Consider the following 16,604-nt stretch of genomic DNA (forward strand, 5'->3'; position numbering starts at 1 on the left):
TTAAGTTCTGTTGTTCCTTAAAAACTTCCCAATCATCCGTCCTCCCACTCACCTTAGCTCTGTCATACTTCCTTTTTTTAATGCTATGCAATCTCTGACTTCCTTTGTCAACCACTGTGGCCCCTTTCCCCACTTTGAATTCTTCCTTCTCTGGGGGATGAACTGATTTTGCACCTTGTGCATTATTCCCAAGAATACCTGCCATTGCTGTTCCACTGTCTTTTCTGCTAGGCTATCTGTCCAGTCAACTTTGGCCCTTGACCAGTATCTTTGTGTCCCTAACCTCAGACAAGGTCCCGGAGGACTGGCAGGTGACTAATGTTGTACCTCTCGTTAAGAAGGGAACAAGGGAAAATCCTGGGAGCTATAGACCGCTGAGCCTCATGTCAGCTGCAGGGAAATTGCTGGAGAAAGTTCTCAGGGATAGGATATATAAGTATCTGGAAACCTGTGACCTAATTAGGGAGAGCGTGCATAGCAGGTCATGCCTTACCAACTTGAATGAGTTTTTTGACAAGGTGATGAGAGGGATTGATGAGGGTAGGGCAGTGGAGTTGTCTACATGGACTTTAGTAAAGCGTTTTTGACTAATCCAAGCATGAGGTCCAAGCGAACTGCTTGTTTGGATTCAGAACTGGCTTGTGCATAAAAGCAGATGGTAGTACTTGAAGGGACTTATTCAAGCTCAGGTTTGTAATTAGTGGAGTTCCACAGGGATCTGTGCTGGCACCTCTGGAGGTCTGTATCAGTGGGATCTATGCTGAAACCTCTGGTTTTTGTAATGTATATAAATGACCTGGATGAAAACGTGGATGGATGAGTTACTAAATTTATGGAGTGGAGTTGCGGATAGTGTAGAGAATTGGCAAAGAATACAACATGATATAGATCAGTTGCACATATGGGTTGAGAAATGGCAGATGGAGCTTAGCCCAGATAAATGTGGTGTTGCACCTTGGTAGGGCATATGCAAGGAGAAAGTACACTGTGAGGACAACATTCTAACAGCATTGCTGAGCAGAGAGATCTTGGGATCCAAGTTCATAGCTCCTTGGAAGTGGCGACACAGGTCAATGAGGTGATTAAGAAGGCTTATGGAATGCTTGTTTTTATTAGTTGAGGTACTGAGTTCAAAAGTCAGGAGATTACATTTGCAACTTTATAAAACTCTGCTTAGGCTACATCCTGTATCTTCCAGTTCTGATCAACCTTAGGCCCCGCTATAGGAGGGATGTGGAGGCTTTGGAGAGGGGGAAGAAGAGATTTACCAGGATGTTGCCTGGTTTAGAGGACATGTGCTATCTCGAGACTGGATAAACTTGGGTGGTTTTCTCTGGAGCGTCAGAGGCTGAGGTGAGACCTGATAGAGGTTTACAAGATTACGAGGGGCATAGATAGAGTGAACAGAAAGTATCTGTTTCCCAAGGTTGAAATTCTACAGTTATATTAATAGCAAAAGGATAGTGAGGGATAAAATTGGTCTCTTAGAGAATCAGAGTGGACAGCTTTGTGCGGAGCCAAAAGAGATGGGGGAGATTTTGAACAATTTCTTTTCATCGGTATTCACTAAGGAGAAGGCTATTGAATTGTGTAAGGTAAGGGAAACAAGTAGGGTAGGTATGAAAACTATGATGATTAAAGAAGAGGAAGTACTAGAGCTTTTAAAGAATATAAAAGTGGATAAGTCTCCAGGTCCTGACAGGATATTCCCTAGGACCTTGAGGGAAGAGAGTGTAGAAATAGCAGGGGCTCTGACAGAAATATTTCAAATGTCATTAGAAACGGGGATGGTGCCGGAGGATTGGCGTATTGCTCATGTGGTTCCATTGTTTAAAAAGGGTTCTAAGAGTAAACCTAGCAATTATCGGCCTGTAAGTTTGACGTCAGTGGTGGGTAAATTAATGGAAAGTATTCTTAGAGATGGTATATATAATTATCTGGATAGACAGGGTCTGATTAGGAGCAGTCAACATGGATTTGTGCATGGAATGTCATGTTTGACAAATCTTATTAAAATTTTTGAAGAGGTTACAAGGGAAGTTGATGAGGGTAAAGCAGTGGATGTTGTCTATATGGACTTCAGTAAGGCGTTTGACAAGGTTCTGCACGGAAGGTTAGTTAGGAAGGTTCAATCATTAGGTATTAATATTGAAGTAGTAAAATGGATTCAACAGTGGCTGGATGGGAGATGCCAGAGAATAGTGGTGGGGATAACTGTTTGTCAGGTTGGAGGCCGGTGACTAGTGGTGTGCCTCAGGGATCTGTACTGGGTCCAATGTTGTTTGTCATATACATTAATGATCTGAATGATGGGATGGTAAATTGGATTAGTAAGTATGCAGATGATACTAAGATAGGTGGTGTTGTGGATAATGAAGTAGGTTTTCAAAGCTTGCAGAGAGATTTAGGCCAGTTGGAAGAGGGGGCTGAACGATGGCAGATGGAGTTTAATGCTGATAAGTGTGTGGTGCTACATTTTGGTAGGAATAATCAAAATAGGACATACATGGTAAATGGTAGGGCATTGAGGAATGCAGTAGAACAGAGTGATCTAGGAATGATGGTGCATAGTTCCCTGAAGGTGGAATCTCATGTGGATAGGGTGGTGAAGAAAGCTTTTGGTATACTGGCCTTTATAAATCAGAGCATTGAGTTTAGGAGTTGGGATGTAATGTTAAAATTGTACAACGCATTGGCGAGGCCAAATTTGGAGAATTGTGTACAGTTCTGGTCACTGAATTATAGGAAAGATGTCAACAAATTAGAGAGAGTACAGAGGAGATTTACTAGAATGTTACCTGTGTTTCAGCACCTAAGTTACAGAGAAAGGTTGAACAAGTTAGGTCTTTATTCTTTGGAGCGTAGAAGGTTGAGGGGGGACTTGATAGAGGTATTTAAAATTATGAGGGGGATATATCGAGTTGACGTGGATAGGCTTTTTCCATTGAGAGTAGGAGAGATTCAAACAAGAGGACATGAGTTGAGAGTTAAGTGGCGAAAGTTTAGGGGTAACATGAGGGGGAATTTCTTTACTCAGAGAGTGGTAGCTGTGTGGAACGAGCTTCCAGTAGAAGTGGTAGAGGTAGGTTCGATATTGTCATTTAAAGTAAAATTGGATAGGTATATGGACAGGAAAGGAATGGAGGGTTATGGGCTGAGTGCAGATCAGTGGGACTAGGTGAGAGTAAGTGTTCAGCACGGACTAGAAGGGCCGAGATGGCCTGTTTCCGTGCTGTAATTGTTATATGGCTATAAATGTCTAATACCAGAAGACACATATTGAATATGAGAAGGGGTATGTTCATGGGGGATGTGATGGCTAAGTTTTATACTCAAAGAGTTGTGGGTGCCTGGTGTGGTGGTACAGGCAAATACATTAGAGGCTTTTAAGAGATGTTTGGATAAGCACAGGATACAAGGAAGGTGGAGGGATATGGACGTGGTGTGGATAGGAAGGATTAGTGTCTGGATGGTTTTGATTTGTGTTTTAGCTGGTTTGGCACAACTTTGTGGCTAATTGGCCTGTTCCTGTGCTGTACTCCTCTATGTTCGAATTTTGAGAGGACTAGAATATAAAAACGAGGATGCTGTGCAAAGGCTTTATAAGCCACTGGTGAGCCTTCATCTGGAGTAATGTGAGCAGTTTAGTACCCCTTATCTAGGAAAGGATGTGCTGACATTGGAGAGGGCTCAAAAGAGATTCACAAAAATGATTCTGTGTTCGAGGAGCATTTGATGGCTCTGGGCTGTACTCAGTGGAATTTAGAAGAATGAGGGGGAATGTCATTTATTGAAACCTATCAAATGTTGAAAGTCATAGAGTGGATGTGGAAAGGATGTTCCCTTTAGTGGGGGTGTCCAGGACCAGAGGGCACAACTTCAGAATGGAAGGACATCCATTTAGATCAGAGATAAGAAGTAATTTCTTTAGACAGAGGGTAGTGAATCTGTGGAATTCATTGCCATACAGTTGTGAGGCCAGGTCATTGTGTGTATTTAAGGCGGGGTTTGATAGGTTCTCAATTAGTCAGAGTGTGAAAGGTTTTGGGAGAAGGCAGGAGAATGGGGCTGAGGGAAATGGATCAGTCATGATGAAATGGCAGAGCAGACTTGATGGGCTGAATGGCCTAATTCTGCTCCTATGTGTTAGGCAGAGCCAGAATATGAAAGTGGGGAAGGGGGAAAGAGTACAAGTTGGCAGGAGTCCAGTGAAGGTGAAGGTGGGTGAGTTGGGGAACCAGATGAAGAGGAACTGATAGGTGCAAGAGGTAAATGGCTAAATAAAAGGAATTTAATAGGAGAGGAGAGTGGACCTTGGAAGAAGGGGATGAAGGAGGGGAACCAGAGGGAGGTGATGGGCAGGTAAAAGGAAAAGAAGGGGGGAGGGGGAGAAATTACCAGAAATTAGAGTAATGGATATTCATGCCATCAGATATGAAGCTACCCAGACTGAGTATGAGGTGTTTCTCCTCCAACCTATGCTCTCACATCATTCCCCGCTCACACAGTAACAGCACCTGTCTTTTCCCTGCAGGGCAAGCACTGTATCCTGGATGTGTCAGCCAACGCAGTGAGGAGATTGCAGGCAGCACATCTTCACCCTATCGCCATCTTCATCAGACCAAAATCCCTGGAAAACATCCTGTGAGTGTGCACATTGGAGTTGAGGAAGGTCACACTGTGAGAGGGATGGTACTGAGGGAGGGTCACACTGTGAGAGGGATGGTACTGAGGGAGGGTCACACTGTGAGAGGGATGGTACTGAGGGAGGATCATACTGTGAGAGGGATGGTACTGAGGGAGGATCATACTGTGAGAGGGATGGTACTGAGGGAGGATCAGACTGTGAGAGGGATGGTACTGAGGGGTGATCATACTGTGAGAGGGATGGTACTGAGGGAGGATCACACTGTGAGAGGGATGGTACTGAGGGGTGATCATACTGTGAGAGGGATGGTACTGAGGGAGGGTCACACTGTGAGAGGGATGGTACTGAGGGGTGATCATACTGTGAGAGGGATGGTACTGAGGGAGGATCACACTGTGAGAGGGATGGTACTGAGGGAGGATCACACTGTGAGAGGGATGGTACTGAGGGAGGATCATACTGTATGATGTGTGAGCTCTCCAGAAAAAGTTGATTTATTTCAGAAATAAACCCTGAGGAACAGTGCCGATGACAGAGGAAGATGTAGGAGAGAGGGGTCTCATTTTGGGCAGTGGTCTTCCTGAGCTTGAGTCTGCTCCATCAACAGTGGCTGGTGGCTTGTCAAGGTTCATTTCTGCAACTTTTAGTCAGCTGGGACCAATTTCTCTGGCTGCTAAACCTCTCCCAGCTGGATTACTCAGGCTAGGATGACCGGAAGAGTTTTATGGTTAATTCTTGGACTTTCATGTGGACAGAGGAGCATTGGAGTGGCCCAGTTGTGCACCGGTACGGTCAGCGCTGAAGTTTCATCACACAGAGGAGACTCCTGTCCTTTCTCTCTTCCCAGAACTGCTCTTTGAAAGACTGATCAGTGCTGTAATTGTGTTAATTCAGTGACGTTTTGATTTCGGCCTGTGTGGGGCTTTAACATGGAGGGCTGCAGCTCCAGAATGGCGGGACCTAGTTCCTAAACAGGAACCATAGCTTCTGGTAGAAGAATTCCTTTAGAGCCGCACCTTTCAGACTGATAACTCTATAAAACGTGGTGCAATGCGATAACCCTTCATGGTGGAGTGCTGAGAAGTTAGCTTTGTCTGTGGGTGGAGATGGGCACATTATTGAGATCAGCTAGATCAGCAAAAGTCCCTTTTCTACCTACAATTCACTAGAGATGCCCCTGGCCCTGAGTAGGGGTAAAAACGGAAGGGGTCTTCATGTTGTTAGAGCAGTACCAGGCCCCATACAGAAAGTGACCTCAAACCTTCACCTCCTCCCTCAGCTGCATTCTTGAGCGAGGTGATGTCGTCGGTCACCCCTATACCGCTCAAACCAGATAGAGGTTATTTTGGACATGTGTTTACCCTTCACCTTGTGGTATTCGTGGAGATGGAATGGCTGGGGATTGCTGAGGGATCCGCTGGACTATAGGCTGGCCATGGTGCCATGCCTGCAAGGAGTTTGAGCACATAAGAACTACCCTCACCACCAAATCTACCATGGTATAGCAGGGGAGGGCACTGCAGTTGCCTCTCCTGCCCCTGTAGGGTGGGGATGAACACAGCACAGTTGGCAAGGTGGGTTGAGGTAAAGGGCAGGAAGGATGAGAAAAGAAACATCTCCAGCCCCCTCTGTTGCAGGAGAAGGAGCCAGGGGTTTCCGTTAGGCCTAGCCTGGAGGGCACAGATACTTCGGCAAAGCCCTGGAGAAGCTGTGAGGCAGGTTCTGGTGCTGATTGGCAAAACATAAAGGAGGAGGTACATTTCCTCTGAATCTGTACATTGGGAACTGACTAAGGGGGTAGATTTTGTGGTGGTTTGTTCAAAGAATGTCGCTGTTGGGTGGGGGGGGGGATTTTCTTTGATGAAAGGGGGTTACTTGTAGCCAGGGTGGCAGTCTTTTGGATTGAAGTCTCCATGGAAGCAAAGTTCCCTTCCAGAGGTTGTTGGGCCCCAGGGTCTGACAGGGTGTGGAATACACTTGGGTCACCATCCTCCTCAGAGGGTGGAGTACCTGGGTCCTAATGAATGGGGAGGTTGAGGGTCCTCCATATGTTACCCTAGAGGTGGGTGAGCAAGGCAGGTGACACCCTTCTCTCGGACTTTGAGGAGGCCATTGGGATATCCATACCGGGGCCGGGAGGCACCTTAGCGGGGGGCCAGACCTGCCCTGCATGGGTGTTATTGTCAATGCAAGGTGGTGGGGAGAGGGCAGAGAGATTTCTCCTCCTCGCACTGGTCCTGAAGTTGGGCCCACTCGACAAGGCTGCTTCCAGTAGTGGGGTGAGCATGTAGGAACAAGTCCGGGAGGATGTGGATGACCTGGGATGAAGAGACAGGAATGAGGAAGACTCTTTTGAAGCAGAGATGGCAGAGGAGCTCGTCCCCAGCAGTGATTTTCAGACTGTTACTGTGAAGGAAATTTGAGTGTTCGTTGCTGAGTCTTGGCACAGACAGCATAGAGCCCGACTAGCCACTGACCGATGGACTGACTTGCCTGCGGTTGTGTGATCTGTCCACACCATCCTTAAAACAAAGGGGAAGGAGACGGGAGTGGTTAGAAAGGAGCAACGCCATTTAAGGAGCTCCTGAAAGCTCTGTTTGGGTGCTCAGACACGGTAAGGAGGCCTGCTCCCACTAGCCAGCGCATTGACGAGGGTTTGTAGCACCATCATGAAGGCCACAATAGTGAGTGATAATATCAATGGTGGCAGAGAGCCTTTCTGTACGTTCCACCATCTCTCAGTCTGTAGGGAACAGGGAGCTTCCTGCAGGAAACCCATAGAGGGTCTCTGACATAGCAGCCAGAGGTATTGAAAGTTAATGAGTTCAAGCCAGACAACCTGTTCCATCTCGCCATGCACTTAGATAGCGTACCATTACACTTTCTTAATGAGCCCCACCCGATGTAGGCATTCTTGGTTCATGAGATAGCTGTGCTGTTGGCTCCATTGGCAGAAAAGTGTGGGTTGTCCTTGAGGTGATTTCAACTGTAACCTCAGAGAGAGTTTGCTCTGGTTCGGTCTTTCGATTTGGTCGGCCTCTGGCGGAACCTGCACTCTGACTCCTGTGCCTTCTCCAGGATGACAGGAAGTGGGGGAGTGGGAGGGCCACACGTTTCCGGAATGCATGTCTCCTGGTTGTCTGTGGTCTCTGTGGCCAGTGTTCTTCTCAGATCACCATCCGGTGTGGGCAGAGCTTAACCCACTGCCTACATGGACGGGGTCCGCATATTGACATGGCCGATTCTGACTCTCGTTCTGTTTGTTCTGGGAAATTGGAGGGGAGAGCAGAGGGGTTTCCCCTTCTTGAAACTCTGGTGGGACATGGGCAAAACGGGTGTTCCAGATCCAGAAAAAGCTGCTTGACTTGCAGTTTCAGCTGATCCCAACCTTGTGGGACCCGAATCCCAAGATCTTGAAGCATGAGCCACCTGACAGAGGTAACCACCAAGCCGCGATGGTTCCACGATGCACGATACAGTTCCTGTACGGGCTGCTCTTGCACTCTTTACACTTCATTTCCATCACCTGCCTTGGCAGTCTGCCTTACAATCAAGTGGTGAGAGGGAGCATCAGGTGTGAGTCAGTCTATACAGGGGTACATTGGGGACCTGCGTGGAGGGTATTGCACAGGGCAGTACCACGCAATAGATTTCTTGTCCCTCTTCCAGGGTTACATTTGTGCCAGGGTGCCCTTGGAGAGGGATCATGTGATCATTATGGGTACAGGGGGAGGTTTCCAAGAATTGTGGAACCCCCCCCAGAGAATTTAGTGCATTATTGATGGTATTAACTGTATTGTATTTGAATTCAGTAACCCTTAACCTTTGCATTTGAATGAAGTTTTATATGTTGCATAAAAAAGGGGGGGCAATACTGAGGGAGGTTCACACCTTGGGGGTGGGGTGTGGCACACTGTGAGGGAGATCCACACTGAGGGAGGGGATGCTTCTCCCACTGTTCACACCATTGGATTATACCCCTATCAATGTGCCAATCTGTACCTGAGTTTACAACCACAATGGGTCTCAGCAGGTTGGGGAAGTAGTTTCTGAAGGGCCGGTACTGTGCGCTAACTCACTGTGTACTTACCAGGATAGTGGGGAGGGGTTCCTGCTGGGAAGGTCTGAGTTGAGTTCTGTGGAATCTGCCTTACAGGGAGATCAACAAACGGCTGACAGAGGAACAGGCCCGGAAGGCCTTCGAGAGGGCAGTGAAACTGCAGCAGGATTTCACCGAGTGTTTCTCAGGTGAGTCCGGCACTTGCTTACTGCACAGCTAAGCCGCTCTGCGGAGGGAGAGTGCCCACTAGAGAACAAAGGCTTGGTGATTTCCAGGTTCCGGGCGTGGAGGAGAGAGAGTGCATGAAATCTATTGCTGTGGAAGTTGAGGAGGGGGGGAGTGGTTAACGTAACGCTATTACAGCCCCATCACTGTCTGTATCTTCTCCCTGTGACCATATTGGTTTCCTCCAGATGCTCTGATTTCCAAAGGCATACAGGTAAGAAGATTAATTGGTCACATTGTTACTGGGCAGCACAGGCTCTTTGGAGCAGAAGGGCCTGTAACTGTGCTGTACCATGAAAAACAAAAAAAGTGTGGATTGGATGGATGTGGTGAGAAGGCTTTATTCCAGGAAGGAAACTGGATCAATTGGCATCTCTGTGTGGGGTGGGAGGGTGAGAACAAGATTGTGGGGAGGTGGGGTTATTGTATAGGGCAGTGCTCCCAACCATTTTTATGCCATGAGGTCTGCTGGGAACCCCTGGTCTAGGAAGACCGAGAGGTTAGATGAGGTGAGCAGTGTGGCTGAGAGGTGGAGGGCCACCCTGAAATGTGATGGCTTCCAGATCTTACACTGTCCATGGTCTGTAACTCCTCCCCGCGGCATCACAGCTGGGTCCAGGCAAAGTGTGAAGACATGAGGAAATGGACCGGGGGTGAAGGGAGGCTGCAAGGTGCTGAAATGCAGGGCTCCCAAATGTAAATTAATTTATCATTGTCACATAGAACATTACAACATAGAAAAATGTTTCTCTCAAACATTTCACCTTCCAGTTGTAGTCTCTTCCAACCTTTGTGGAAAAAGCCTGCTTGCATTAACCCTTTCTATACCCTTCATAATTTTGTATACCTCTACCAAATCTCCCTTCTTATGCTCCAGGGAATAGAGTCCTACTCTATTCAAACTTCAAAGTAAATTTATTATCGAAGTACATATATGTCACCATATACAACCCTGAGATTCATTGCCTTGTGGGCATACTAAAAATATCCATAATAGAATCAATAAAAGAGCACACCAACTTGTGTAAAATGACAACAAACTGCAAGTACAAAAATAAAGAAATAAAAAATAATTATCGAGAACATGAGATGAAAAGTCCTTGGAAAAGAGTCCATGGTTATGGGAACATTTCAGTGAAGGGACAAGTAAAGTTATCCCCCTGTAGTTCAGGAGCCTGTTGGTTGAGGGGTAATAACTATTCTTGAATCTGGTACCTTCTTCCTGATGGCAGCAGCTGGGTGGTGGGGTTCCTCGTGATGGATCTGCTTTCCTGCAACAACATCTCATGTAGATGTGCTCAGTGTTGGGGAAGGTTTTACCCATAATGACTGGGCTATATCCACTACTTGTTAAGGGATTTTCCATTCAAGGGCATTGGTGTTTCTATACCAGACTGTAATGCAGCCAGTCTATATAGTCTCTACTATACATGTATTTAGAGATTTGTCAAAGTTTTAGATGGCATGCCGAAGCTTTGCAACCTTTCCTTAAAACTCAGGTCCTCAAATCCCAGCAACATTGTTGTAAATTTTCTCTGTACTCTTTCAATCTTATTGTACCAAGGTGCAGGGGAAATCATAGTTTTGCATCTCATCTGTACAGGTCACTTCATCATATCAGTGTGCTGAGGTGGTACAAAGTAAAACAGTAACAGCCCAGAATAAGGTGTAAACACACGAGATTCTGCAGATGCTGGAAATCCAGAGCAACAGACACAAATTACTGGAGAAATTCAGCAGCATTTATGTTTCGGGCTGAAATGATGAAGGTTCTCGGCATGAAATATCTACTCTTTTTTCCATTCCTTAGATGCTGCCTGACTCTGTGTGTGTGCGTGCGAGTGTGCGCGTGACTGTGTGTTTGTGTGTGTGCGCGTGACTCTGTGTGTGTGTGCATGTGTGTGCGCGTGACTGTGTTTGTGTGTGTGTGTGTGTGTGTGCGCGTGACTCTGTGTGTGTGTGCATGTGTGTGCGCGTGACTGTGTTTGTGTGTGTGTGTGTGTGTGACTGTGTGTGTGTGTGCGTGTGACTCTGTGTGTGTGTGCATGTGTGTGCGTGCGTGTGTGTGTGTTTTTATAGATTTCCAGCATCTGCAGAACCTCTTGTGTTTAAGATTGTGAGGTCAAAAGTTCTTATCATACTAGGGGACCATTCAAACAGTGGGGTGGAATGATACAGATACCTTTGTGTAAGTTGGTCTTGTGCCAGTAACATCCTCTCTCTATCCTCCCTACAGCTGTGGTTGAAGGCGACAGTTTTGAGGAGATCTACATCCGTTGCAAACACATCATTGAGGAGCATTCTGGACCTTACATATGGGTCCCCTCCCGGGAGAGACTGTAGAACATCCTCCCCTCACACCTCTCCCCAATCCTACCCACCGCCAGGCTGACCAATCTCATGTGTCCATGACCTGCCCCTTCCCCAGAGCTTCTGAAGCCGCTATTGCCTCCCGCAGGATCCGACCTCCCCCCCCCCCCCCCCCCCCCCCGCGCACCACACAGCTCTTTTGTTCTGTCACTTGTTCCATTTCCAGGATGGAGAGTCAAGGGAAAAAAGATGGAAATTTTTGTCAAAGAATGGAAGAGGCTGACGGCCTCACGTGTGACCTGTTAGTTTCTGCTCTCTCCACGATGACCGCTTCGTGCATGCTTCATGTTAACAGCAAGCAAACAGCGAGGATCCGATCCCTGCGTTGAACGAGGAGCTGCATTTGCCTCGCCTGGGCTGTGGATAGCACAGACTGTGGCTCGCTGTCTGGGTGACTGTAAATAATTTACTTATTTAACTGAAGAACATACACATGCGAGTGAAATGAAACGGCAACAAGATCTGAAAATTTATCGCGTTCCATTCTTTTCTGTTCATCCCCTGTGTGCCGCCTGCCTGTGTCCCAAAGACAGAGGAAACACCACAAACTTCAGAAAAACTAACTTTTAAGGAGCAAATGGATTCAGAGAGGCTTTCATCCAAGGAGCAAGGCTCTGTGCTCTCTGGCTCACTGTCGCACCCCGTGGGAATCGAGATTTTCCTCTACGCCTGTGATGAAACATGGCCATTTGCCCCCTCCCCGCTGGCCTTGGGAAGAATGGGCCACCACTGCATGGAGACCGTGACTGTGCTGTCCGCCTGCTTCCTTCACTCTCTTTCACTGCTCTTACCCTACGACAGTCGTGTTTCGACCGTGTTTTCTTTAGTTGCTGGGACCCTCAACACCTCTGTTCCCTTCCCAATTATGTGATGAAACAGGCCTGACAGGCACATGCAGAGTTAATTGTCGAGTGGTTTAGGGGGCTGCTGATCTTTCATATCCCAGCACTCGAATCGTATTACTGTCGGTTGGTTCTCTGTGTGAGACTAGGCTATGGGTTAGTGGGTAGGGGGTGGGGTGGTTGGGTGAGTGGGGAAGTGCTTCTCGATGTTTCCATCACTGCTAAAATCTGGATTTGGAATATTGACTTGGAGGAGTTAGTGTGGACAGGTTTTGGATTCCCAACAGAGCAAAGGTAATCTCTTTCTCAGTCCAGGCAACTTGACCTCATAAACTCTCTGAGACCCAGGCATCCATGGCAGCTTCTGATTTAGTATGGTCTCCGGTACCTCTCTTTAGGAAAATGCTAAGTGTTTGGGGTACAGCCACTTTGGGGTAAGGAAAGGTGTCCTCTCAGTCTGGAGAGCTGTGACACTACCCCCTGTCATTGCCCTGTGAATCACTTGCCCCCTGTTGAGGGCTGGTTGCCAGGATCTCCCTCCTGTCACAGGCCTTTAACTAGATGCACCATCTTCTACTAGTGGGATATTAGAAGGGAGGGAACAGTTTACAGGCTGTGTACCTCCCCTACCTCACTTTTCCGTGTCACCCAGACTTTCCTCTGGCCTTCTGAGCAACTACTCTTTGGACGGAGGAGCCAGGTTGTCTCCTGGAGGGGAGGGAAGACAGGAAGGGCTGAGGGAGACACGGGATCTGGGAGTCCAGCATTAGAACTTGCCCAGGAGACCCACACTCAAAGTTTCAGGTTGACTGGGGTCACCTGTGACGATGAACTGCTGGGAAATGAGGATTTTGTGGAAGAGGAGGTTGAAAGTGGGGGGGGGGGGGGGGTGCTCATGCCAGCCAGCCCTGGGGCACAGGGTCTCCCACAGGTAACTATTTATCACTAACCCCACAGTGTTGGCTTCGGATGGCTCAGAGTGGGGCAGGAGTCAGCGGTTACCACATGGACTTCCACACCCCACCCTCCACCCAATCCCAAATCCCCCTGGTGTGCTGCAATTCCTACAGGAGTGAGTTTCTGGGGTCTACAAGCATCTGACCCATGAGGTGTTTCAGTAAATGGATTCTGAGGCTCCCAAGACGGCAGAGCCTGAGGATAACTTGTCCCACCCAACCTCTCCATTGCCCACCTGACAAGGAGATTCAGTACCCAGCAGATCAGAAACTGGGCCTAGATTGGGCATGTGTGGTTTGCAAAACTGCTGTCATCGATTCCTCCCCTGAATTAGCTGTGATCATCCCACCTGTGATGTTATGATGGACTGGATGCTATTGTAAGTGAGTGAACAAAGTTATAAAAGTTTTATTTTAAATGTTTGTCAAAGTCCCACATCTGTTTTACAACTGACTCTGTGCTCTTGTCATTCTTGAGAAAGTAACCAAGATGGGCTAGTGGCTGTGGGAGGGGAGGGATTGAGTAACTCAGAGACCTGAGATTGTTCTGATTGATCATCTTGCTTTTAAAATCTCATCCTCAGTAGAAATCATTATCCCACTAGATTGTACAAAGCTGTCTTGCCCAGTATGGACCATCCTTGTGTTCAAACCAACCAGTGGTTCTGGCACTAAAACATCATCTGAAATGGTCAGTGAGATACTTTACTCAAGATCAGTAGGGACTGGCAGTATCTGATACCTCATCTAGTCCCCTCACTCAAAAAAAGGACAGTAAAGAAAAACTACTCTGTGGCTAATCCTTTTCATCAAACTTGTCTTTTCTCTCTGGTGCCACCATGTGACAGGATAATGTAGAGGGAGCTTCACTGTGATGAGATGATGTACAGTGACATTCACTCTTTGTTTGATCTCAGAGTGTGTGATGGGATAATGTACAGGGAGCTTAACTTTGTGACTGACCTCAGGAGTGTGTGATGGGACAAAGTTAAGCTCCCTCCACACTGTCCCATCACACACTCCTGAGGTCAGACACAGTGTGGAGGGAGTTTGTGATCTGATGGTGTAGAGGGAACTCTGATTTGGTCAAGGGTTGTAAGAAGGCTTATGGAATATTGGCTTTTATTAGTTGGGGGATTAAGTTCAAGGGCAGGAAGTAATGTTGCAGTTCTATAAAACCCTGGATAGACCATATTTGGATTATTCTGTTGCTTCATTGTAGAAAGGATTTGGAGCTTTAAAGATGGTGCAGAGGAGATTTCCCAGGATGCTGCCTGGATTAGAGAGCATATCTTATGCAAACAAATTGAGTGAGCAAGTGCTTTTCTCTTTGGAGTGAAGGAGGATGAAGCAAGAGGGGTGTTCATAAAAGGTATAGCTCAAGTGGATTTTTCCCAAGGTGGAAGTGGCTAATAAGAGGGGCATAATTTTAAGATCATTGATATTGTCAATACTTTTCTTCATAGTTAAGCTATACAGATAGTGGTGGGTGAAATGCCCTGCCAGGAGTGGTGGTAGGGGCATTTATGATACTCTTATAGATAGATTGAAAAATGGAGGGCTCTGTAGGAGGGAAGGTTCTTAGAGTAGGGTAAAATGTTAGCACAACATTGTGGACTGTAATGTTCTATATTTTTAATACAGGAGGAAAATCTATAAACTACTAGCTACAATATACATAGATCTGTTATCAATGGAGATGGCATAGAGAGATTACGTTGAGGTTATTCACCACCCAGGGAAGGATTAAAATGATGAAACAGGAGGCTGAAAGGGATTCTGGAGCCCCATTCCTACATCACTGAGGAATTGTTAGCGCTGGGAACATAGATGAGATGCCAGGAGAAACACCCAAGATGTTGGAGAAACTCAATGGGTCAAGCAGATTCTGTGGAGGTGGGGGGCACTAAAGGAACAGTTAACATTTCAGACAGAAACCTTGAATCATCTGGTGCCAGGTTTTGACTCAAAACATTCACAAATCCCTCAGCTGATTCAGGTTTTCAACCTATAATATCAACTCTCCCTTCCACCACAACAGATGAACAACACTGAGTTCCTCCAGATTCCTGTATCTGAAGTCCCCTGTATCTCAGTTTAACTTTAGTGTCAGCAAGTCATTGGAATGTACTCTAGGATGGAAGATAAATCATTCAAATTCATTTAACGTAGTCAAATTTGTCAGTGTAAATTAGACTAACAGAATTCTTTTATGTGGGTGCTGATATACCTAAGGGATTGATGTGAAAGTTTTAATGAGCTCTTGAAATGATGTGCTGACATTGGAGAGACTTCCAGGGAAGTTTCATGAGAATGATTCTGTGAATGAACTGCTTAACACTTGAGGAGCATTTGATGACTCTGGGCTTGTACTCAGTAGTACTTAGGAAAATGAGGGGGGTAATCGCCTGTGCTTTCTGTCCTTGTCCTTGGTGGAGAGGTTCCGGGCCAAGTAGATAAGGTGAGTGAAAACTGCATTTTATTGATGGTGAGAGTGAATGTTTGCAAGAAGCCAACCAATCTGTCGTCCCAGATGTTGGGTATCAAATCTGAGCTGAGACTGCAGTTCAGTGTCATATTGGCTGGGAGACCATGGAGATTGGTGGCAGTCAAATCCACTGAAGGGTCAACGCTATCAGTCAAAGAGAGTATACCTCATCAGTGTTTAAAAACATTTATTTTCATGTAGTAAATAGACAGTTCTGGTCCTGTGGTAGTGACAGAGAACAACTTCCATCACCATTGTGTTCCAACCCTGATGATTCTGTTCTGTGCGTGGTGTGGGTGGGCGTTGCGTAGTGACTAGGGGCTTAAAGCTGAGGAGAAGGGGATCTAATAGTCGAGGCTCATGAGGAGAGCGGTGCCCCGTTTGATCCAATGATCAGGAAACTTCTCTCCGGTCTTCAGCTCGATGCCTACCACAAAGGAGGGATGTCGGCTGCTGCCTGCTCGCTGAGAGTAATAGTAACAGGGGCAGAGGTAGGTACCTGCAACACAACACAGGGGCAGCTTGTCACCACCATCCATGTGGTATGGGGGGAAGAGAGAGATGTGGTTGGTCCTTCCTCCTCCCTCCTCCCCTTCACCCTTTCCCTCTCACCTCGGGAGGCCTTCTTCCTGTTCTCCACGGGTTTGAAGTGGATGGTGGGAATGGGACACACCAGCTGCATCGGTTCGGCCTCCACCAGGCAGGCGTTGCGCTTGTCCCAGCCTGCCCCTTCCAGGTACAACCCCCTGACGAACACTCCTTCCTGTGGGTAGGGAGCAAAGGAAATGGTCAGTGTTGGTCTAGGGGGAGCACTGTAGTTGTCAGCCCTAAGTGTTCTTCCCTTGGGTGTGGTAACCGTTCAGTGCCCCACCCACTGTTCCTTTTCACTGCAGTTAGGTCCAAATTATGGGTTGGTGACGTACAGGTTCACCTGATCCTCCCCCCGGCCACCAATCACTCAGATTCTGGGATCTCAGAGAGTTTCTGTGTGACGTGTTTGAGGAAAGTCCTTTGA

General features: G+C 47.0%; 2 protein-coding genes across 10 annotated transcripts in view; one reads left to right on the forward strand and one right to left on the reverse strand.

Moving 5' to 3' along the window:
- The window catches only part of LOC140729370 (disks large homolog 4), a 731,896-nt gene extending 718,372 nt beyond the window's left edge, over positions 1–13,524 (forward strand). For all 9 annotated transcript variants that reach the window (XM_073049034.1, XM_073049035.1, XM_073049036.1 and 6 more), the window contains 3 exons: positions 4,535–4,644; positions 8,805–8,896; positions 11,170–13,524. In XM_073049034.1, the coding sequence (XP_072905135.1) occupies positions 4,535–4,644; positions 8,805–8,896; positions 11,170–11,276 (309 nt within the window). In that variant the 3' untranslated portion in view covers positions 11,277–13,524. The remainder of the gene's footprint in view (positions 1–4,534; positions 4,645–8,804; positions 8,897–11,169) is intronic.
- Positions 13,525–15,759: 2,235 nt separating this feature from the next.
- Positions 15,760–16,604, reverse strand: part of dnah2 (dynein, axonemal, heavy chain 2) — a 497,351-nt gene continuing 496,506 nt past the window's right edge. Inside the window, exons 87-88 of the mRNA XM_073049044.1 lie at positions 16,202–16,352; positions 15,760–16,088 (exon numbers count right to left, since the gene is read on the reverse strand). Of these exons, the coding sequence (XP_072905145.1) occupies positions 15,934–16,088; positions 16,202–16,352 (306 nt within the window). The 3' untranslated portion in view covers positions 15,760–15,933. The remainder of the gene's footprint in view (positions 16,089–16,201; positions 16,353–16,604) is intronic.

Source organism: Hemitrygon akajei, chromosome 6, assembly GCF_048418815.1.
Source record: "Hemitrygon akajei chromosome 6, sHemAka1.3, whole genome shotgun sequence".
NCBI lineage: Eukaryota > Metazoa > Chordata > Chondrichthyes > Myliobatiformes > Dasyatidae > Hemitrygon > Hemitrygon akajei.